Source organism: Tamandua tetradactyla, chromosome 8 (assembly GCF_023851605.1).
Source record: "Tamandua tetradactyla isolate mTamTet1 chromosome 8, mTamTet1.pri, whole genome shotgun sequence".
Lineage (NCBI taxonomy): Eukaryota > Metazoa > Chordata > Mammalia > Pilosa > Myrmecophagidae > Tamandua > Tamandua tetradactyla.
In genome coordinates, this window is record NC_135334.1 from 68,398,952 (window position 1) to 68,423,954 (window position 25,003).

At 45.3% G+C, this 25,003-nt stretch overlaps 1 protein-coding gene across 1 annotated transcript in view; it reads left to right on the plus strand.

The window, feature by feature from the left end:
* Positions 1 to 25,003, plus strand: part of LOC143645122 (guanylate cyclase D-like) — a 104,028-nt gene that overhangs the window by 15,570 nt on the left and 63,455 nt on the right. The window contains exon 7 of the mRNA XM_077114717.1: positions 4,536 to 4,667. Within this exon, the coding sequence (XP_076970832.1) occupies positions 4,536 to 4,667 (132 nt within the window). The remainder of the gene's footprint in view (positions 1 to 4,535; positions 4,668 to 25,003) is intronic.

Consider the following 25,003-nt stretch of genomic DNA (forward strand, 5'->3'; position numbering starts at 1 on the left):
TGCAGTCTATTTAGTGCCACGTTTTTTTGTGTGTGTGTTTTTTTTTTTTTTTTTTTGCATTTTGCTGCTTTTTTGTTGTTGTTTTGCTGTTTATATGGTTCCCGAAGCATAGTGCTGAACGCTGTAACAGCATTCTTAAGGGTACAAAGGTTGTGATGTGTCTTAGGGAGGAAATATGTGTGTTAGATAAGCTTCCTTCGGGCATGAATTAAAAGTACTCTTGGCCATGAGTACAAAGTTAATGAATAAACAGTGTATATTAACTAAGACATCTTCAGCAGAAACACACATAGAAATAAGTTTTTATTTACTTATTGGTTGATGAAAATGCTGTGAGCAGAGGCTGACAGGATCATAACCCTAATTCAGTGTTGTGGCAAGTTTAGAAAACATAACTACCACAAATAATGAGAATCAAGTGTTCATACATGTGGCCAGAAAACAAGTGAGCTATTAGTTCCTTTAACCCCGTGCCCCCCCCTCTAGCCCGGGCTGCTGGGCAATTGCAGCTTCACGCCACAGAGACATGTGGGTAGTAAAGGGGTCAGACACTTGACTTTTGAGGTTAGAACACAGCATCACATTTGGTAGAATCAATGACGAGTCAAACAGCGGAGGCCCCGGACCAGACAAGAATGTCCTGACTGAGAAAAGAGAGTGAGCGTTGGAGGGAAGGTGAAGGACTGTGGGTGCCTAGAAAGGCCCCCGTGCCATCTGCGTCCCCGGGCTCTGCCCCAGGAAGGGTGTGTGTGGAGACACCAGCCACAGCAAAGCAGAGCAGGGTGTGAACTCCAGGAGCAGAGGGGACCTCCTCCCTCCCTCTACACCGAGCCTGGGACAAGTGATTTCCTTGCCCGAGGCTGAAGTCCTGGACCTTAGAGCAGAGATGATGGAGGGAAGCCCAGACAGATGGGTCTGAGGGAGCCTGGCATAATGCCCCCAGCCTTGGAGAGGCTTGGGGGCGGGAGAGTGAGGTCACGGGCCCCTGGAGGTTGTGGGAACGATGGACAACCTTGGAATCGCTTACCCACAAGGAGAACAATCGCGGTGCAGCTGAGAGGGGCCGCAGCTGTATCAGTTTCCTGTGACTTTATTCATAGATTACCACACACTGGATGGCTTAAAACAAATGTATTCTCTCACAGCTCTGGAGGCCGGAAGTCTGAAATCAGTTTCACTGAGCCGAAATCAAGGTGCAGCCCTGATCTGGAGGCTCCAGGGAAGAATCTGTCCCCTGCCTCTACCAGCTCCTGGGGGCGCTTTCTACATTTGTTGGCTTGTGGCTGCATCTTTCTCTGCTTTATCTTCAAGTCACCTTCTCCTCTGTGTGGCTGCCTTATTTCCCTGTCCTTCTCTCTTATAAGGATACATGTGATTGCACTTTGGACCCACCTAGATAATCCAGGATGAGTAACTTTTCTCGAGATCCTTAACTTAATTACATATTTTGCCATAGAGAGAAATGCTGGTGTTTTGCCATAGGAGCTAATGTTCACAGGTTCTGTGGATTAGGAATGGATATATCTTTGGGGCAGGGGTGGGGTAGGGTGGGGAGGTATGGCACTTTTTCTGTCTATTTGCCCTGCAGCATCCAGGATTGCTACCTGGAACTAAGGGCCATGTGATGGGGGACAAGGCTTGACCAAGCAGAGCCCAGGGCAGTCTGACCACCAGGCCTCAGAGGAGCTGATGGGGAATCTTAGGGAATACAGTTACGTGCAGCTGGCACAGGAAGACCTACCTGCAGAAATAGGGCAAAAGCAGTGGGGGGGTGGGGGTGAGTGAGGTGAAGTTTCAACCTCACAGAATGGAAGTTCATAAGAGAAATTAAATTCAGTTTGAAAAATGAAGTTACCACTTTTTTTTGCACATCTGAGTCTGCAACAGGAATTCATCACATATACACACATTCTCCAAATGAGCACTCATCTATTAATGCTATTTGGTAGGCTAATTTTTTTAACTTAATAAAATGCTTAATATGTTTTCCCATGGTAGGAAATATTCTTCTATAGCATCATTTTGGACTGCCTTTACATTCTACCATTTGGATATATAATCCCACATATACACCATTTTGTGTTTTTACATAATCTTCAATCTCTGTTTTACTTTCTGACATGATGGGAAGGAAGTATACATATGAATATCTTGCAGGCTTGTTGTAAGGATTAACTATATATAATGTATATAATATTTGAAATTGTAATTCATTCAAATCTGAATTCACTCTCCCCAAACTCACCCTCCAAAACTTACTTCCCACCTACTCTTTCCTTTTGCAGTAATACTGCTGCAACAATCAGAGATCTGGGGGTCACCCTTGACTTCTCCCTCTTTCTCACCTCCCCCTTTAATCAGTTGCCCAGTACAACCCATTCCGCTTCTGAAACAGCCCTGGAATTGGCCAGTCTTGCCTCCCTGGCAGCCACGCCCGTGGTTCAGGTCATTTTCATCTCACCTCCGCCCTGTTGTGCTGGCCTTCTCCCCGGCTGTCTCAGTTGGGATTTCCCTAAAAGCAGACCCTGTGCAAGGACTTGGGTGCAGGTAGTTTATGTAGGAGGTGAGCCTAGGAGGCAAAGTGAGGCGATGGAGACGTGAGACAGGGAAAGGATTGAAAAACAATGTGGGAAATGGGGAAAGGATTGAAAAACACGTGGGAAACGAGCTCAATCTCACTGGAGACCCTCTGTCTGTAGACAGCGCCTGCTCCCGTGAAACCCTTTCTCTTCTTGGGTAGAGATGCAGAGAGAGGAAGTCACTAGGGGTGGATGGGAACTGTTCCCTGTGGCTGCAGGTGAATTCACTGGTGGTCCAAGGACCTATGGGGGACCTGCCTCTCATATCATGGCGTCTGTGACGTGGTTCTTCTGCCCCCAGTCTCTCCAATTGTCTCTGCCCTGCAGCTGGAGGCGTCTTTCTGAGAAATAGTGTCCCAGGTTGAACTGGTGTGAAAAGGAGAAAAGAAGAGGGGCAGTGAGACAGACTAGTATCCACTAGGACTCCTTGAGGAGCTGCAGCTTGGCCCAGGGGCTCCCTGGCTTCTGAGTTCACCCCCAAACTGAGCTCCCCTGAGTTGGGTTGGACTGAGTTGTTGGGACAGGCTAGAGGTATGTGAGCAGCCTCAGGACACTCTTATGTGGTTCAAACTAAACCGGAGAGGTGGAGCCCATAGCTCCAGATGAGAGGAGAAGGTGGTCCAGGAGGCCCACGGAAGTCAGTTAGGTGTCCACCCTGACCAGGGATAATCCGCAAGCAGATAATAGTGCCTGTGTCTTATGAGTAAGGTTTGAAAGGTACAAAGATGTTTTAAAATGAGCATTGAGTCCAATTAATGTCCTCATATATGGCTGCAGATCTTACCAGAAGGAAAATATGCCCCTCTTAGAATATTGCCAGTATTGGAAAATAAGTGAATAAATAGGAGGCTCATTTGTATCATGAGATCAGCTGAGAAAGCAGCTGCCTGGTGGCTGGTGACTTTCCCCAATGGCCTCGTGACTCATTTCATTCACCGGATCTCAAAAAAGCCTGGAGTTGGTTCCCAATCTTGTTGGAAACATGCAGTTGTCACCATCAGCCAGACTGAACCCATCTGGGCCCCCTTGAAGGAACAGGTTTCATCATGTGCAGGTTAATTAATTAGTTCCGCAGTCATGTCCTGGTGCTAGCCCTTGGGTGGGTAACTGGGCACAGAGAAGGTTCAGACATGATTTCTGCTCTCAGAGAGCTTACATGCAGGGGTGGCTGAGATGGGAGACAGAGTTCAATGCTGCGATGGAGGGAAGCACAGAGGTCCCCAGGTGGATTGATGTGTCAAGGGAGACTTCCTAGCAGAGGTGATGTATGAGATGGGTCTTGATGAATAAGTAGAATTTGCTGGGGAAGCACAATGGTAAGAAAAGAGGGCATTCCTTCCACTCCACTTATACAGGATCTATTATAATATCTGACATATTATAGCATATTAAGATCCCCTGCTGGGTCTTAGAGCTATGAGAATGAGGGACACAGGAACCTTGGAGTTGAAGAAGCTGAGACCCAGAGAGGTAAAGCAATATGCCCAGAATCACACAGCACATCCAGGGCATACAAAGGACCCAATTCTACAAGTCCAAACTTTTTTTGCCACCTTCACTGGGCAGAACTCTGGAGGACAGTATCAGGCAGCTGGTGGGGACATGGCTTCCTACTTTGAGTATATCCGTGGGGTTTGCTCCATCCCACCCCTCTCTTCCCAACCCCTCAGCCCAAATGGATCTTGGATACATCTTTAATTCCTGATTTTGGGATCTCTCTCTGCCATCAAGGGTGGGTGTCATGGTCAGGTTCATGTGTCAACTTGGCGAAGTGGTGGTACCTGTTTGTCTGGTTGGGCAAGTGCTGGCCTGTCTGTTGCTATGAGGACATTTCATAGAATTAAATCATGAGCATGTCAGCTACATCCACAGCTGATTCCATTTGTAATCAGCCAAAGGGGAGTGTCTTCTGCAATGAGTGATGCTTAATCTGATCACTGGAAGCCTTTTAAGGAGGATTCAGAAGAGACAGGCTCTTCCTGCTTCGGCTGGTGAGCCTCTCCTGTGGATTTCGTCCAGGCCCTCCATCCGAATCGTCGGCTTCACAGCCTGCCCTGTGGATTTTGGACTCTGCATCCCCGCAGTCACGTGAGACACTTTTATAAATTTTATATTTGTGAGTGTTCCCTCTTGATTCTGTTTCTCTAGAGAACCCTAACTAGTACAGAGGGGCTCTTTCAGTTGGGGTCTATGCATGCCCCAGGTAGAGCCAAGCAGTTTTCCAGGTTATGTGGGTCTGGGAGAGGATATTACTATCTCGGCTGGAGGAAGCCAAGCCGAAGTATACACTAGCATGCAGGATCTCATGACACCAGGCTTTAAGCCAGAAAGGAGCTCTGCATTACCTGCAAAGTGTAGGTAATGTAGGTTTAGGGGGAGAACAGGCTGGAAGCAGGGGGTGGAGGTTGAAGTGTGCAGAATTTTTTATGATCCAGCCTCAAAGTCCTATAGTGTTGCTTTGGCTGTACCTTATAGGTCAAGGCAGTCAGAAAGGTCTGCCCAGGTTCAGGGGGACAGGACAGAAACTCAACCTCTCAATGAGTGAGGAGTGGCAAGCTTCTAGAAAAGCATCTTTGGAAAATGCAATTTCCCACACCCATTTGGTAACTTGTATTTTTACTTTCTTTATGGTATCATTTGATGAACAGAAGTTCTTAAATCTGTAGTAGTCAATTTTATCACTTTTCTCTTTATGTTTGGATGTTCTTGTCTTGTTTAAGAAATCCGTTCTACCTTAAGGTCTTAAAGAAAAATGTGTCCATATTTTCTTTTACACAACCACAAAAAATGGCTCTAAGTCCTTAATCCATCTGGAATTGATTTTTGTATATGGTGTAAGGTAAAGATCAAATTTCATTTTTTTCCATACGGAAAACCAATAGTGTCAACACCATTTAGTGAATAGTCCTTTCTTCATCTGTAATGCAGCTGTCACATATCAAGTTGCCATATGTATATGTGGGCTATTTCTGATGTCTCCATTCTATTGCATTGTTCTATTTGTTTCCAATCTGTGTCAATACCACACTTTCTTGATTTCTATGATTTTATGATAAAGCTAGTAGTCCAGGTACTCTCACCTTGTTTACCTTTTTAAGGAGCAGCTCAGCTCCTCCATTAAAAAAAAAATTAGAATCAACTTGCAAAATTCTCCAGAAGACTTGCTGGAATTTTGATTGGACATATTTGGAATCTATAAGTCAATTTGGAGATAATTGGCTTTGATAATTGACCATTAAAAAATTCTTTAATTAAAAAAATACTTTTATTGAGAAATCTTCACACGCACAAAATCCATTCATAGTATACAATCAATGGCTCACAATATCATCATGATCATTTTTAGAACATTTGTATCACTCCAGGAAAATAAATAAAAAGAAGAAACTAACATATCCCATACGCCTTATCCCTCCCTCTCATTGACCACTAGTATTTCAATCTACCCAATTTATTTTACCCCTTATTCCCCTATTATTTATTTATTTTTATCCTTATTTTTTTATTCATTCGTCCACGCTGTGGATAAAAGGAGCATCAGACACAAGGTTTTCACAATCACACAGTCACATTGTAAAAGTTATATAGTTATACAATCATCTTCAAGAATCAAGGCTACTGGAACACAGTTCAACAGTTTCAGGTACTTCCCCCCAGCCACTCCAATATACCATAAACTAAAAAGGGATCTCTACATAATGCATAAGAATAACATCCTGGACAACCTCCGAACTTGAAATCTCTCAGCCACTGAAACTCTATTTTGTCTTATTTCTCTCTTTCCCCCTTTTGGTTAAGAAGCTTCTCTCAATCCCATGATACTGGGTCCTGGCTCATCCCGGGAGTCCTGTCCATGTTGTCAGGGAGCTTTACACCCCTGGGAGTCATGTTCCACACAGACGGAAAGGCAGTGAGTTTATCTGCCGAGCTGGCTAAGAGAGAGAGGGGCCACATCTGAGCAACAAAAGAAGTTTCTTTGGGGTGATTCTTAGGCATAATTATAAGTAGGCTTAGTTTCCCCTTTGGAGGAATGTTTCATGGGGGCAAACCCCAAGACCAAGGGCAGCAGAGGTAGGTCGGACTGGGGCAGGTATGTATGTGTGTGTGTGTGTGTGTATGTGTGTGTGTGGGTGCACACGTGATGTGGGGCAGGAGAGTGGGGCAGGGATGGCTGGGGGGAGGTGTTGGGGCAGGAGTGCTTAGAGCATGATGGGAGGTGGATGACAGAGTTCAGGTGATTGGAATGCGGGCGGATTTGCAGGTCGTGAGTGGGGTTGGTAAGTGTGAGGGTAGCGGTTCGAGGAACACAGGTTGGCTTACTTCCTTGTCCCTCTCTCCCTGTTCTTACACTCCTGAGGGCTCCAAGCCTCTGCTTGGATGTGGACTTACTGGGCTGCTTGCACTAGCTGGATGGTCTCTAGTTTCCTGCACCTCAGTTCTTCAGCTTTTGTAGCCGGGGCCTCCCTATGTGGTATAAAAGATCCTCCCAGGTCACTTACCCTGGAATCACCCTCCCAGTCACCTTCCTGTCCCTTCTCTAGCTGTTCTTTGCAGCAGGGGTGATCCTAGACCTATCCTATTCTGCCATCTTCCGAACTTAATCTAGGAAGTTTTTGACTATTCTGAGTCTGCAAAGAGGTTTTTCATTTTAATGAAATCATGAATGAACATTGAACTTTATTGAATTCTTTATTTTTTTCCATCTACAAAATGAAAATATGGCCTATCTCCTTTAATTTGCTATTGTTGAACATTAGTTGAGATTATGTTCATCTGTGAGTGAGAGAAAACCCCAAATAATAGTGGCTTAAATATAAGAGGGGTTTGTAGCTTTCTCACATCTGATTCTGGAGTAGACAATTTGGGAGCAGGTTGTTGCTCTGCCCTCCTGTGAATGGGGTCACCCTAATGATCCAAGAGGGCACGCTGCCAGGACAGATTGCAGAGAGGGGAGGAGGACCAAAGGAGAGCAAAGGGCTGGCCAGTGGGCTCGCAGGACAGGCTCCTGGAAGGCAGTCTACTACATTTTGCTTCTATTTTATTTGGGATTTTTGTAAATACATTTATAGGTGCTGTCATGGTCAGGTTCATGTGTCAACTTGGCCAGGTGGTGGTGCCCGTTTGTCTGGTTGGGCAAGTGCTGGCCTGTCTGTTGCTATGAGGATACTTCATGGACTTAAATCATGATTACGTTGGCTGCATCCACAGCTGATTGCATTTGTAATCAGCCAAGTGGAGTGTCTTCTGCAATAAGTGATGCTTAATCTAATCACTGGAAGGCTTTTTTTTTTTCATCACATAGATGTATATTCATCATCATGATCATTTCTTAGAACATTTGCATCAATTCAGAAAAAGAAAACAGAAAAAAAATCATACATACCATACCTCTTACCCCTCCCTTTCTTTGATCACTGGCATTTCAATCTACTAAATTTATTTTAACATTTGTTCCCCCTATTATTTACTTATTTTTAATCCATATGTTTTACTCATCTGTCCACAAGGCAGATGAAAGAAACATCAGACACAAGGTTTTCACAATTACATAGTCACATTGCAAAAGTTTATCATTATACAATCATCTTCAAGAAACATGGCTACTGGAATACAGCTCTACATTTTCAGGCAGTTCCCTCCAGCCTCTTTGTTACACCGTAACTAAAAAGGTGATATCTATTTAATGCATAAGAATAACCTCCAGGATAACCTCTCGACTCTGTTTGGAATCTCTCAGCCATTGACACTTTATTTTGTCTCATTTCTCTTCCCCCTTTTGGTTGAGAAGGTTTCTCAATTCCTTGGTGCCAAGTCCCAGCTCATTCTAGGATTTCTGTCCCACGTTGCCAGGAAGGTCCACACCCCTGGGAGTCATGTCCCACCTAGAGAGGGGGAGGGCAGTGAGTTTGACTGTCGTGTTGGCTGAGAGAGAGAGGCCACATCTGAGCAACAAAAGAGGTTCTTTGGGGGTGACTCTTAGGCCTAATTTTAAGAAGGCTTAGCCTATTCTTTGTGGGGTTAAGTTTCATATGAACAACCCCCAAGATTGGGGGCTCAGCCTATTGCTTTGGTTGTCCCCACTGCTTGTGAGAATATCAAGAATTCTCTACTTGGGGAAGTTGAATTTTTCCCCTTTCTCACCATTCCCCCAAGGGGACTTTGCAAATACTTTTATTCACTGTTCAAATCCTTCTGGGATTTATCGAGGCATCACTCTGGACAAACCTACAAAAGGTTCCATGTACTTATGGTGTTCAATTAAGCTGTACTGGAAGGCTTTTAAGGAGGATTCAGAAGAGAAAGTTTCTCTTCTGCTTCAGCCAGTGAGCCCCTCCTGTGGAGTTCATCCAGACCATCCATTGGAGTTATCAGCTTCACAGTCTGTCCTACAGACCCTGGACCCTTATATCCCCACGGTTGCCCAGCCAACCTCTCCTGGGAGTTTGTTGCGGACCTTCATTGGCGTTATCAGCTTGTGGACTGCTCTACAGACCTTGGACTCTACGTTCCCACGGTTATGTGAGACACTTTTATAAATTTTTTATCTATGGATATTTCCTGCTGATTCTGTCTCTCTAGAGAACCCTAGCAAAAACAGTGCTATCAGCTTATTATTTTCCTTTATCATATCAACTTTGATTTGGTATTCTGGTTGTACATAAAAGAAGTTGGGACTTTTTTTTTCAATTCCATCAAAGAGTTACATGAATTAGGTGTTATTCATTATTTAAAGGTTTGGCATTGTTTATTTGAAAAACTATTTTGGGAGTCTTATTGTGGGTAGATCAGAAATTTATTTTAAACAATCTCAAATTTACAGAAAAAGTTGCAAGTAGAATACACATGACTTTTTTCTGAATGAATAATTTACTGTTTCCTACAAACAAGGACAGTTTCTTAAATAACCACAATAGAGCCATCAAATTCAGGAAATGAAATGTTTGATACATTCAAAGGATCCAGTTAAAAAGTAAATCAGAATACAGGGTCAAGGACGATATTGTCTGTATTTTACAACTTCAACTTGTGTACAAGACCAAAAAAGAAACAGATTTTTTTGGGTACAAAATTTAGATTTTTCTCTAGCACATTATCCAATTTAACTTAACTGGTCAGTTTATTTAAACAACCTAATAGAACCTAGAATTGGGAATGAAGGCTTATTATTTTCTATAGGTTAGTGTAATACCTGGAAACTTTTTAAAGTCCCCTTGAGGGACTGGGGGAAAATGTGGAACTATTAAACTTCCCTACCTGGGGAAATCCTGATAGTCTCTCAAGCTTTAGGGACACCCAATTTAATAATCCAAGTCCTTGATCTTGAGGTTCGCCCTTATGAAACTTATTTCTGCAATGGTGAAGGTAGGCCCGCATGTAATTATGCCTAAGAGTCACCCCAGAGAGACTCTTTTGTTGCTCAGATGTGGCCTTTCTCTTTCAGCCAACTCTGCAAATCAACTCACTACCCTTCCCTTACATGGGACATGACTCCCAGGAGGGTACAATTCCCTGGCAATGTGGGACATGACTCCCAGGAAAGAGCCTAGCCCTGGGATTGAGAATGCCTTTTTGACCAAAAGGGGGAAAAGAAATGAGACAAAGCAAAGTTTCAGTAGTTGAGAGATTTCGAATGGAATTGAGAGGTTACTTTGGAGCTCACTCTTATGCAAGCTTTAGCCAGATGTTGAAGAATACCACGGTATGCCAAGCACCAACCAACAATATTCCTGAAAACCCTAAGGGGTGCCCTAGGCACTATCTAAGACTCTAAATGTTTCTTATTAGTAAGTTTTTTTCAGAAACTTAAGGCCCCCAGATTTTTCCTGTGGAAGATAAGCCCTGAAACCCAGAGTTACTAGTCCCTGCAAGAACATCAACCAGTTTCATTCCTCTACCCCAAAGGTCAACACCCCTTTACAGCATGAAGAAGTTAAAAGTGCCTTTGCCCAAGATATCCCTGAAGCTTGAGAGAAAGAGCAAATGAGAGGGAGGAGATATAACTGCGAAATTAGGTTCTAACAAAGAATTGTGACTACTGACTCATTATACAGGTATGTCTTTTTAGTTTCTAGTGTTTTAGAATAGCCAGAAGGAAATAACTGAAGTTGCTGAAGTATAATCCAGTAGCCCTGAACTTTGATAATGATTGTATAACTACATTGCCAAAGGAAAAAAAAAGTCAGTACCCATATTGGTATGTATCTACTTCTGGATATTTTGTTCTGTACCACCGATATATAATATATCTATCTCTGACAATACTGCACTGTCTTAGTTACACTACCTCTATTGTAAGTCTTAAAATTGGGTAGAGTGCAATACTGGTGGTCAATACGAGGGAGGGTCAAGGGGTCCAGGATATTTGGGGTTTTCTTTTCTCTTTTTATTTTTTTTTCTGGAGTAAGGCAAATGTTTTAAAAATGATCATGGTGACAAATGCACAACTGTGTGATGATACCGTGAACCATTGATTGTACTTTGAACGGATTGTATGAATCCATGTGTGAATATATCTCAAAAAATTTATATTAAAAAGCAAAAGAATCCAGTTCAGAATCTCACACTGCATTTAGTTGTCATGTCTCTTTTCTTCTGACACGCAAATGCCTTACCAATAAGTCTAGAGTAGTTTCTACTTCTTGCTCACTATGTCCAATCAACATGATGTCATCAGTGTAATAGACCAGTGTGATATCTTTTTGGGAGAGAGAAAATATCAAGGTCCTTGCAGACAAGATTATGACACAGGGCTGGAGAGTTGATAAACTCCAGAGGTAAGATGGTGAAGGTATTCTGCTGGTTTTGCCAACTGAGTGCCAACTGTTTCTGGTGGTCCATAGTAACAGCTATTGAGAGAAAATATATTGCCAGATCGATAGCTGCATACCAGGTACCATGGGATATGCTGATTAGCTCAGGCAGTGATCTTGGAACACCTAGAACAGCAACTGCAACTGGAGTTACCACCTGGTTAGGTTTATGATACGTATCCTGTCCAGTGGTGCATCATTTCACTGTGTTCCATTAACGGTGATGCCCACTTTTATCACTTTGATGGTGTTTGCCAGGCTTCCTATGGGAAAATTACCACATAAAATTATTCCTTTTCCATTTGTAATGAATAATTGTTTTGTGGGCGACTATATAAATATCCTGTTCCTCATCAATTCTTTCTTCCCTCCTTCCTTCCTTCCCTCAGTTTAGACTCATGATTCCCTAGTTTATTCAATGAATTAAAATCTGTAATTATCATTATTTATTTTGATGCACAAATTGTTCCAGATTTGACCAGTGGGAGCCCCTTCAAGGTGATTGCTGTCTTTTTTATATGTCTCCAATACTCTCTGGACACTTCCTTACTTTCTTGTACAACACACAGTTCCAGGCTCACCTTGCACATTCCCTGCCCCATGCCTGTAATAAGCTCTTTCCACAAGGAGCCCCCGGCCCTTTTAGAAGCCAAGAGCTGGATGCTGGGGGTGCTCATTGCTATTGGGTGTTGCTGCTCCCAGGCCTGCTCGGTGGAGAAGTAACACACCTATCTGGAAAACCACAAATCCACACCTCTACTTCCAACTCCAATCCAACACTACAGAGTTCGTTCCATTTTCCTTTCTTACCATATGTGTAACTTCCTTCCCAACCTGATTCCTTTATCCTCACTGTATTTATTTACTCATTTGATCACATTTGGCCAATCTTCCGTCACAGCCTCCCTGTGGACACCCAATGCATCCCGCCCGTGCTCTGACACTCCGGGCTGGGTCACCACCTCTAAGTGGGCCCAGGGTCAGGCCCAGGGAAGTAGGGGTCAAGGTTTGTCTAAGTGACCCACTCAATACTCAGTCTTGCTTGAGAAACCCTGACTTAAGAAACTGAAGTTTTTTCCTAAGAAAATATCTCTTAATTTTGCATCGCTGCTGAAAAGGAAAACATTTGCTTTTACAGCAAGAAAGAGAATTTTGAGAATATTATCAAGCAAAGGAGAAAACACAATGAAAAATCTGCAGAGAAAATATCCCTCAGGAATATGTGGTTGATCTCAATTTGAGACAATTTTTCTGAAATGCATTTTATGCTTCTGCGCCTTGACAGGTAGAGTTTACTAAGAGCGATTACACGTCCTTGATAACCATGAGTCATCATTAAGCACCGTCACTGTTGCGATACTGGTGTCCCATATTGTGAAACCAGGTGATTTCTTGTATTTGCTGTTGATGGTTGTATGTTCTTCTCTCCCATCAGCTGGCATTTCTTAGACCTGCCAGTGTGATCACCTCTAGGAGGATCTCTCCTTCCTCCTGATTTACTGCTTTGAATCTAAAAAGGTCTGAGAAACCAACTCACCAGGCCTGAGATAAAAACGTGCAAAAAAAGAAAAGTCAGTGGAACAGTATTTGTTCACTCTACCCCATGCCTCCTCCGCCCAAACCGCACCACCACTCTTCTTTCCATCCTCTCTTTCCCTGCTTGGAGCTGGGATCTGGACCATCCAGGAGGCCAAGATTCTGTTGGCCATGGCCAGACCCCCGGCTGATGGAGTTCCCTGCTCTGGGGTCAAGGGTCTCCCCTGGCTTGTGGGTCACACCCAGGCCTCTCCTCCCCACCTGTCACTCTCCCTGCTCCCTTCTTCTTCTCACTATTTCTCTATTGACCTCCCATTCACCGTTTTTATTGCCTGCATTCTAAGTCAGATTCTGTCACTGATTTGCTGGGCCTCAGTTTTCTCATCTGGATAATGGGGAGAAGGTTGACCGTGGTGGATTCCAAGGTCCTCCTGGCTCTGTGGCTCCCCCTGGCTCTTGTCTCTGGCATGCTTCCTTTTAGTCGGGCTTCTCCCTTTTCTCCTTCTCCATTTATCATCTACTCTTTCCTTTCTGTTTCTGATTCTCTTGTTGGAGTTTCTCCCTCTCTGTCCTTTCTCTTTCATTCTATGACCATTTCCCTCTCTAAACATCTACTTCCTGTCTTAATTTTTTCCTTTTCCCTGTCTCCCTTTCTCGGTTTCATTTGCCTTTTGACTCTATCATCTCTTTCTCTATCCTTCTCTCTGACTTTTTACCTCTTCCCTGTCTATGACAACTGTGTTCTGAATTCCATTCTCGTCATCCTATTACTACTCCACCAGTATCCACCCCCGCCCCCGCCCCAACTCCCTGCCTGACAGCCCCTCTCAGGCTATGCCTGATACCAGTGTCTCCAGGTCCCACCCACTCCCCTGTCCCTGCCCACAGCCTCCTTCTCGTGCACGCCCCAGCCTGGGGCTGGGAGCCAGTGCCACGCAGCTCCCACCAGAGCCAGGTTCCTCCCTGTAATGGAAACACTGGCTGTGAGGCTGACTCCAGGAAACAAATTAGGCTCAGCCGGCTGCCTCTGTCTCAAAGAAGGCTGAGAAAGTCAGACATGGCACGCAGATGGTGGAAATCCTGCCGCAGCACAAACCCGGGAGTGGATACTGGCTGCACAGGCCATGCCTACTCCATGAGTGCACGTACGTAAGCACACACACAGCGGGAGTTATCTCTCATTGGGAACTTCTGCTGCCATTCTGGCTTCCCCACAGGGTGCTTCCTCTCTTTGGAGCCTTCTCCAGCCAGCCTCCTGGAACATTCTCCATGGATCAATACCTGGTAGGGAGAGAGAATTCTAACTCATTCACAGAATAGGATCTGGCTTAATTCCCATCAGACCCACAGATCATGCACCTGGCATCTGGCCCATGACTTCGAGACTCTGGGTCTAACATTTATCAGGCACCTTCCTCCCAGTGCCAAGTGCACCTGTCACCCCACATCAGGCTCCAAGAAACAAACCCTGGGAGGCAGTCTTAACTGTCCTCTATTTCACAGGCAAGGAGACTGAGGCTCCCAAAGTCACGGGGCCAGCCAGAGCAGAATGTTTCGCCTAGCATGTCTGCCCAGCCGACACTGCCCTTTATCCACTGTGACAACCCAGTGAAGAAAATGTGACAGTGCAGGAGAATCTGCCAGAGCCCTCAGAAGCAGACCATTGACAGCTAGTTCTATTGCTGGAAAAGGCACAAGAGAAAGAAAATAAGTCAGATCTGACACCCCGGTAGATGCCCTGTTATAGTCAGATTCCTGACAAAGGCTTGGTAGTCGACGTTTTAGGGATGAGGAGTGTCCCTTAGACTGTGGCTTGGGGGCTGGGCCACATCCCACGCAGGCTTTCCTACCTTGAAGGAAGTGAAAAAATTTGCAAAGGATGGCCTCGGATGTCAGCAACGGACAGGAGGGCTCCCTTTCTGGAGGGGCCTGACCGGTGGCTTTTTAGCACAGAGGACGTGACACTGGGTCAGCTGGGCTGCTGCACGTCCTAGTGTCCGCTCAGTGTTGCTCCCAGCCAACGGTTATTTCTATAAATGTTGTGCTACTCCCTGCTCTGTTTTGGGCACTAGAGCCATGGGAAATAATGTGGGAGTGCTTCGGGCCTGCAGACTCTCAGCTCCAGGCCCCTCCGGTGGCTCCCTTCCTCACCACGCTGCTGCTGGCAGTCTTCTAGATCCTCCCATCTGCTCCTTCTCTTTGCTGCTGTGTCTTTGCAGGTCTCAGCCAGCCTGCCCTGGGTTACCTCTGCCCTATTGGATCATTTGGCTGGAGATTGGGATGAGGAAGCAGCAGGCAGGCTGAGCAGCCTGTAGGTGCAGTGAGAGGGGAAGGGCCCAGATTCCCAGGGCTTTGGAGTCCCCATCCCAAAGCCAGTTGTCCCTGTCTCATGTGGTGCCTCCACCTCCACCTGGTTGCAATCTCTGTCTCCCCTGAGGGGTTGCAGCAGGGCCCTGGCTTAGTCACCCTTGTTTTCCAGCACCAACCACAGACCCGGCACAGGGTAGGGGGTCAGAAAACATTGAACCTACGGATAAATGAAAGCTTGAACCTCCACAGGCTGGCCCAATGAACAAAAGGCACCCAGAGGAGCTGTAACAGGGATGAATGCAAAGATCCCACCTTTGGAACCAACACATGAAGGACTAGAGGCCAGGACAGGGAGCTGGGTCCACGGGCTGCTGGTGGAAGCCGCAGACCCTGCCTGTCAGAGGCTGTCAGACCACCCAGAGGAGGTAGCACAGGGGGCTGCTGACAAACTAAAGTAGCTCAGGCTGCAGCCGCAGCTGGAGGTGCAGCTGGAGCCGCAGCTGGAGCCGGGGTAGACCAGGGAGGGAGGTTATGGATCCGCTCAGCTCCACACTGGCCCATAGCACCTTGACCAGGTCTGGATAATGCCATATGAGAAGAAGCAGAGCAAACCGAAATCCTCACCCCTACCTTGGACCCCATCCCGTTTTCTAGGGCTGCACTGTAGCTTCTGAAGTAGGAGCACTGCAGTGTGGACCAGATTTTGTTACCTGGGGCAGGGGCTGTGGCTGGCTTGTTGTTTGGTATTCCCAGCCGGCCTTTTCCTCAGCTCAGCACGGCCACTTGCTCCAGGAAAACACGAGGCTGGTTTTCTCTGTTCAATTTTTGAGGCCAGATAGAACTGGGCTCAGTCCCTGCAGAGCATTGTCTGTTGAAAAACTTATTCTGAAGGAACTCAAGCCGGGTCCAGTCCCTGAGATAAATCCCGAGCAGGGATCACAAGTGACAGCAACACATGAAATAAACGCCAGGGGGAAAATACCCGCTTAGGGTGGCAAATTTGCAGCCAGCCGCGGGGGGAGGTGCCAGGCAGGTGCCTCATTAAAATGTTGATTTCCCACATTACCAAGTTGCACCTGGCACTCCTGGTCCAGCTGTGAAGTGTGTATTTGGTCCCCATCCCAAGTGATGGGATACTCAGCTACCTCCGCCCTCCCCAGAATCTTCCCCAGCCTCAGAGGAGCTTCTCCTCAAAAACGTCTGCCCAAGACTAGAGCTGTCTTCATTCCCCCAAGAATCATTTTTGTTCTTGTTGAACTTTCTCTCTTCTCAGAGAAATCTCATGAGGCTTCTCAGAGACTGTTTTATTTCCTGCTTGTCCTTGCTGGGTGGCCTCTGGCAAGTCACATAAATCTCGCAGAGCTTCCAGTTCCTCAGTGTAAGTGTCGGGGGCCTCCAAAGCACCAAGCGCTCCCTAAAGTGCCTCTCAGCTCGTCCCCGTGACGGCCTCAGAAGGTACACTCATGTCCCAAAAGGGAAAGGGACTCTGTCGTGTGAAGTTCTCTCACCTCTCACTGAGGTCTCCCCGTTACAGGAGGTGGGCCCTGGGCTTGTCCCTCCCATGAGCTCTGACCTGGTCCCTGTCTTATAAGCCTTTTGCCTGTTAGAGCTGCCAACAAGCTTCTGGTCCGGTCCAGTTTTGGCGCTTGGTGGACCACCTACCCAGCAGGAGGCTGAGTGTTTTATTTTTTGATCACCAAACACTCTGGTCTACGTCAATTATTGGAGTGTTGGTGCCCTCTGCTGGATAAAGGCTAAAATACCACCCTGAATCTATGCAGACACGTTACTTTTTTAAAAAGAGCATTTATTTATTCATCTGTCCCTCTATCCATTCATCCATTCATCTATCCACCTACTTAACTCCCCATTGATCCACTCATCTGCCCTTCACCTGCCCATCCATCCGTCCATCCATCTATCCAATTCCATCCCAGTTTCACTGGGCCTGCTGGGTGCTGGGCACACCGGGTATCCTGCAGGCCTCACCCTCAGTCCCTTGACCTCTCATTGCACAGAGTCTCCAGCTTCTGTCTGTGCCAGGCCCTGCCCAGACCTCAGAGACACAGAAAAGGAAACAAGGAAGGCCCGTGCCCATGTGTCACTTTCCTGTTTGCAAAACATTATATCCTTTCCCTACAATTTAAATATTGAGGAAAGGCAGGCAGCAAGACGCAATAGAAGCAAACTCAGGAAGTAGAGAGACTGGTTTCAAATCAGGCCTCTGCTATTTACTAATTCCGCCACCTTGGACAATTTCCTTACGCTTTCTGAGCCTCAGGTCCTCACTTGTACAGTTAACTAACTTAGCATGTCCTTACAGCGCATACACCAGGAGCCAGGGGTGGCTTTGGGGATTAACAATGAACAGGACAAGAAAGGCCCCTACTCCTCCGCGCTTGATGCTGCAGAGGACATGATGAGGCATAAATGAGACGGGAATACCATAGTGCTGTATAAAAGCCCCTGTCATTATTATCATCTACACGAGGAACATGAAAGGGTTTGGAGATATTTTCCTGAGAAAATGAACATGGACAGAGTTGCAAAGTGAGGCTGTGTCCATTGACCGGGTGATGGAGGGCCAGATGTGGCCATGCCAGGCCATTCTCCTGCTCTCCACCTGCCTCCGCTGTGAAGCCCAGTGGGGCTTTCCCGGGACTGCAGATTCAGGGAGCCGTGGGGTACTCACCGCGAAGCCGTGCATTCCTGATGGCCGCGCTGCGATGTGACCCTCCCTGCGGTCAGCTCATCAGGTTCGTTCTCAGGTGTGAGTGTGCTCTGTGATTTGTGAAGTTTGGTGCAAACGCACCGGAAGAGAGAGCCCAGGCTTTGGGTTCAGGGAATGGGGTTCAAATACTGGTTTTCCAACTTGCCAGCTCTGTAAGACCTTGTATGAGTTTCCGAAATTTGGTTTCAAAATTTGTAAAAATAATCTCTACCTTCTAAGCTTGCCATTATTTTAAGCTAACATTTGTTGAGTACTCACTAAATGCTAGATCCTTTGTAAAATGCTTTCCATGCATGTTCTCATTTAAGTCTCCCATCCCACCTTATAAAGTAAGTATCATAATCCCTATTTTACATGAGGAGGCTGAGGCTCAGAACAAGGAAGTGCTAGCCCACAATCACACTGCCAGCATGGGGTGGTGTTAGGGTGCAAACTCATCAAGAGGGGGCTCCATACCCCTTCCCCTTAAACGTGACTGCTTCGACCAAGAAAGAATAGCAGATATGACGTTGGTGACTTCTGGGGCCAGGATGTGAAAGGTAAATGCAGTTTTGGCTGGCTCTGGCTCTCAGGAGGCTTGTCCTTGCACCCAGCTGCCTTGCTGTGAGGAAGTGCCGGCCACCTGGAAAGGCCCACATGGGGAGGAACCCTGGCTCCTGCCCTCAGCCCCACTGACCTCTCAGCCCACAGGCAGCGCTATGCGGCCAGCTGCCTAACTGCGCCTTCTTGGTAGCCAACCTCCAGGCCTCAGATAAGCGGCCCCAGCCGACACTGTACAGAGTAGCAACAAGCTTTCTCCGCCAAGCCCTGCCCACTTGCAGATCCATGAGCAAAATAAATGATTGCTGTTGTGTTAAGCCTTGACGTGTCGAGGTGGTTTGTTTCACAGCACTAAACAGGTAGAATATCACACCGTGCTCTGCTTTTCTCCCTGAGGATTCAGAGATGATACGCTTCAGAGCGTATGGCATGTGCTGAGCACATAGTTGTGTCCCTGCACAAGCTGCTTATCCTTCTGAGTCTGTTTCCTCATCTGTACAGTGGGAACAATAGCAACCTCTCCAAATGCAAAGAGGGTCACACGTAAAACCCTCTTATACCCACCCTTTGTCTTTAGAGTAAGAGCTGAACTCCTGGTACTTAGGACCCGTTTTGTTTGGTCCCTGTAAACACCTCTAGCTTCATCCCCTCCACATCTCCAACCGCAGGCCTTCTCCATGCTCCCGCACCTCCAGCGCTTGCTTGTGCTGGTCCCCTTGCCTGACACACTTTTCTACCCTAGCTACCTGGTGAGCTCCTATGGACACGAGGCATAAGCAAATGATACCTCCTCCTTGATGTCTTCCTTCCGTCTACCCATGGCAGTTATTCTTCTCTTCTGGGCTCTGATCTTCTATCAGAGCTGTTATGGCTACAGGAATTTCTCTATGGAGGCAGACATCAGAAAGTCGGCCTTTCTGGCATGGAGAACCATGTCTTATTTTCAAGGCCGGCCACAGAGATGGAACTCAGGAAAGATGTGTTTGGTCAGATGAACCCTGGCAAAGCTCTGAAGTCCTCAGATATGGGGTGGACAGCAGGGTAGAATGTGTAAAGTTCTGATAGCCAGTGGGATCAGCCCTTGGCGAACACTGTGAGAGGCGTCTCCTGAGGTCTCTGGGTGCCCAATAGGGGAGGCCCAGAAAGATGGACAGATTCCAGAAGTAGGGTATACTCTGGAATAACTGAGATTTGGTCCCAGAGTTTGAGCCCAGGCTTGCCTGTCAGCTGCACATGTTGGCACTAACTTTCCTTCCAGGCAAGCAGTCAACATCCGGTTATACCTGGCACTCTCTCGCCTCTGCAAATGTGCTTGTATCTTTCCACTCTTCTTAAATGCCCTCCTTTGATTTGTCCTATAATGGTTAGGTTCTAGTGTCAGCGTGGCCAAATGATGATGCCCAGTTGTCTAGTCAGACAGACGCTGGCCTGACCATTGCGGGAACAATATTTTGTGGCTGGTTGATAAACCGGAAGGCTGGTGTATTAAATCATCTGTCAGTTGATTGCATCTGTGGCTAATGACATCTGCCATCGACTAAGGCAGGTCTCCCAAAAAGAGATAATCCAATCAACTGAGAGTGTTTAAGGAAGAAGAGAGACTCTTCCACTGTGTCTTCAGCCAGCGAGGCTCTCCTGTGGAGTTCATCCAGACCCCTCATCAGAGCCACCAGATCACAGGCTGTCCTATGGATTTTGGACTCTTCCATTCCCATGGTTGCATGAGGCACCTTTATAAATCTCATATTCACAGATAACTCTTGTTGGTTCTGTTTCTCTAGAGAGCTCTGATACTTGCCTCTGGGAAAAGCTTTCCCTTCAAGGCCTGGTCGGTGAGGTACTGCCCTGCCCTTTGACTCTCTCAAGTAAAAGTGGTTATGCCAATGCTGTCCCTTTGTCTGACCAGGTACACTCGCCACACTCGCCCACCCTTCTGCGGGGCACATCACCATCCTCGGAGAGCTCTGTGGTGTTTGTTCTCTGTAGGCCAGAGGTGGCCATGGGAGATGCCATAATGGACAGGACCCCCCTGTGGGTAGCGGGAGCCCAGCTAGGTGGCAGCACTGAGCCAACAGAAAGAAGGTGGGCACAATTACTGTAGTAAGACACAAGTATGGAGTGGTCATGAGAGGGTTTTAGGCATTTATGAGGATGGTTCCTTAGTTACACTGTCCCAGAAAATAAATAGATCAAAGCCTTAGGGTGCTGCTTGATACATCTAGAAAGAAAATTTCTAGGTAGGGTAGGATTGCTGGGGAGAAGCCGATCCTCAGTCATCACAGTGTGGAGGCAAAGCCTCAGTTCCCAGACCTAATCCAGGTCCCAGGCTCGGAGCCCTTGGCTGAAAGGGATTCAGGGTCCTTTTGAGGAAGGACCTCGGAATGGACTATGCCTTGGCTCTTCCTCCAAAGTGGAGAATATGGCCATTTACCAGGGCGGCTGTTCTCTGAGGAAAGGGAAATGCCCTGATTATCCAGGAGCTTATTAGTTAAACGTTGGTTCTGACTGTCACTGATCCCTAAAGAGCTGAAATGTCCCCAGATCCTCCAGTAAAGAGTAGGATCTTATCAAGGTCAGATAAAATATGTGGTCGTGGCCTGAGACTTTCTACTAGAGGGCCTTGGGATCATGAACTCATCCTGTGGTTACTTCTGTAGACCCAGAATGAATGATGGGGCCAGACATGCCCAGTGACTGGCAGCATCCCTGCCTGGTTCCCTGACCTTTGGACTGAGGGCTTTGATGACACAAAGTGTCACATGTACCCGAAACTGCTCCCCACCTACCTTTCCCTGTCCAGAGAGTAGACCAAAAACAAAATTATTTCCTTCAGAAATAGTCATTGCACAAGTTAGTGCCTACATCAAAGACTTGAGAGATGCAAGGTTAATAATTCCTATTGCATCCCCATTTAACTTGCATTTTTGACTGGTGCAACAGGCGGAGGGGTCCTGGAGAATAATAGCAGATTACCACAAACTTACTCAGAGGATGATGCCAAGAGAAGCTGCCATTCCCTTTATCTTTACTGGAGTAAACCAATACAGCCCCTGACACCTGGTATGCAGCCATAGCCCTGGAACATTTTTTTTCCCATTCCTATTACTAGGGAAAATTAAACGTGGTTTGCAGGACAGCAATTCGCCTTTTCTGTTTGCCCCCAGAGTTATTTCAACTCTTCAGTTCTCTGTCACAATATAGCTCAAAGGGCCTTGAGTCAGCCTGATAGCACACAGAATATCCCGCTGGTGCATTATATTGAGATCACTTTGCTAATTGGACTTGGTGAGCAGGTAGTAGCCAGCGTCCTAGATGACTTAGTAATACATGCCAGATGTGTATTAATACATACACACTGCAAAATTCAGGAGGCTGTCACATTGGTGAAGGTGGGTCTAGAGGTTCAGTTGGTCTAGGGCCATGCTGGAATATCCTTTCTAAAGTGAGAAATGTTGCGACACCTTGTATCACACATGACATAGAAAGGGACATAGTGCTTGGGGTGGCCTATTTGGACTTTGGAGGCAACATATACCCCATTTGGGTATGACCCTGATCGATTTGTCAAGTATCCCATAAAGTTGTCATTTTTTAGAATTTTTTCTTACTATTTTCTTGCGATTTACATTTTTTAAAAATTTATTTATTAATTAAAAAATTAAGAAACCAAATAAAACATCAACATATATAATCAGTAATTCACAATATCATCATTTAGTTGCATATTCATCATTACTTAGAACATTTGCATTAATTCAGAAAAAGAAATAAAAAGACAATAGAAAAAGAAATAAATGAACACAGGAAAGAAAAAAAAAAAAGATTATACCTACCATACCCCTTACCCCTTGCTTTCATTGATCACTAGCATTTCAAACTAAATTTCTTTTAGCATTTGTTCCCCCTATTATTTATTTTTATTCCACATCTTCTACTCCTTTCTTGACAAGGTAGATAAAAGGAGCATCAGACACAAGGTTTTCACAATCACACAGTCACATTGTGACAGCTGTATCATTATTCAATCATCCTCAAGAAACATGGCTACTGGAACACAGCTCTGCATTTTCAGGCAGTTCCCTCCAGCCTGTCCATTACATCTTGAATAACAAGATGATATCTACTTGATGCATAAGAATAACCTCCAGGATAAGCTCTGGACTCTGTTTGGAATCTCTCAGCCATTGCCACTTTGTCTCATTTCCCTCTTCCCCCTTTTGGTCGAGAAGGTTTTCTCAATCCCTTGATGCTGAGTCTCCGCTCATTCCAAGATCTCTGTCCCACGTTGCCAGGAAGGTCCACACCCCTGGGAGTCATGTCCCACATAGAGAGGGGTAGGGTGGTGAGACTGCTCATTGTGTTGGCTGGAGAGAGGGGCCACATCTGAGCAACAAAAGAGGCTCTCTTGGGGGTGACTCTTAGGCCTAAATTTTAAGTAGACTTTTCCTATCCTTTGTGGGGTTAAGTTTCATATGAACAAACTGCAAGACTGGGGGCTCTGCCTATAGCTTTGGTTGTCCACACTGCTTGTGAGAATATCAAGAATTCAACTTGGGGAAGTTGAATTTCTCCCCGTTCTCACCATTCCCCGAAGGGGGCTTTGCAGATACTTTTTCATTCACTGATTGAATCACTCTGGGATTCATCGGGGCATCTCTCTGGACAAACCAACAAAATTTCATGTCCTACCTGAGATTCCAAGTACTTATGGCATACAATCAAACTATCTACATAAGTTATATTAGGAAATGCACTAGTCAAAATATTAATGTTGTAACAAATAAACATTTTTTGCTTTAGTCTCACACATAAGGTAACATTTTACAATATTAATTACCATCTATTTTCAGAACCCTGCAATAATGACATTCCTTTGTTCTTCCTCATGTAAAAACATTTTTATAATTGTACCTTGTACATCTCACTATTATTATACACTCTAGGCATTCCTAGATTATACCATTTAAATCATTACATCTATCTTTCTTTCTGATTTCAATATATCCCCAGGCTTCCTTCCTCTATCATTCTCACATGCAGCTTCATTCAGTGTTTTAACATAATTATATTACAGTTAGGTAGTATTGTTCTGTCCATTTCTGAGTTTTTGTATCCAGTCCTGTTGCGCAGTCTGTATCCCTTCAGCTCCAATTACCCAATATCTTACCCTATTTCTATCTCCTGATGGTCTCTGTTACCAATGACATATTCCAAGTTTATTCACTAATGTCAGTTCATATCAATGAGACCATACAGTATTTGTCCTTTAGTTTATGGCTAGTGTCGCTCAGCATAATGTTCTCAAGGTTCATCCATGTTGTTACATACTTCATAAGTTTATTCTGTATTAAAGCTGCATAATATTCCATCGTATGTATATACCAAAGTTTGTTTAGCCACTCGTCTGTTGATGGACATTTTGGCTGTTTCCATCTCTTTGCAATTGTAAATAATGCTGCTATAAATATTGGTGTGCAAGCGTCCGTTTGTGTCTTTGCCCTTAAGTCCTTTGAGTAGATACCTAGCAATGGTATTGCTGGGTCATATGGCAATTCTATATTCAGCTTTTGGAGGAACCGCCAAACTGCCTTCCACAGTGGTTGCACCATTTGACATTCCCACCAACAAGGAATAAGTGTGCCTCTTTCTCCACATCCTCTCCAGCACTTGTCATTTTCTGTTTTGTTGATAATGGCCATTCTGGTGGGTGTGAGATGATATCTCATTGTGGTTTTGATTTGCATTTCTCTACTGGCCAGGGACATTGAGCATCTCTTCATGTGCCTTTTGACCATTTGTATTTCCTCTTCTGAGAGGTGTCTGTTCAAGTCTTTTTCCCATTTTGCAATTGGGTTGGCTATCTTTTTGTTGTTGAGTTGAACAATCTCTTTATAAATTCTGGATACTAGACCTTTATCTGATATGTCGTTTCCAAATATTGTCTCCCATTGTGTAGGCTGTCTTTTTACTTTCTTGATGAAGCTCTTTGATGCATAAAAGTGTTTAATTTTGAGGAGTTCCCATTTATTTATTTATTTCTTCAGTGCTCTTGCTTTAGGTATAAGGTCTATAAAACTGCCTCCAATTATAAAGATTTATAAGTTATTTCCCTACATTTCCCTCTAACTGTTTTATGGTCTTAGACCTAATGTTTAGGTCTTTGATCCATTTTGAGTTAACTTTTGTATAGGATGTGAGATATGGGTCCTCTTTCATTCTTTTGCATATGGATATCCAGTTCTCTAGGCACCATTTATTGAAGAGACTGTTCTGTCCCGAATGAGTTGGCTTGACTGCCTTATCAAAGATCAAATGTTCATAGATGCGAGGGTCTATATCTGAACACTCTATTAGATTCCATTGGTCAATATATCTATCTTTATGCCAGTATCATGCTGTTTTGACCACTGTGGCTTCATAATATGCCTTAAAGTCAGGCAGCATGAGACTTCCAGCTTCTTTTTTTTTTCCCTCAAGATACTTTTAGCAATTCGGGC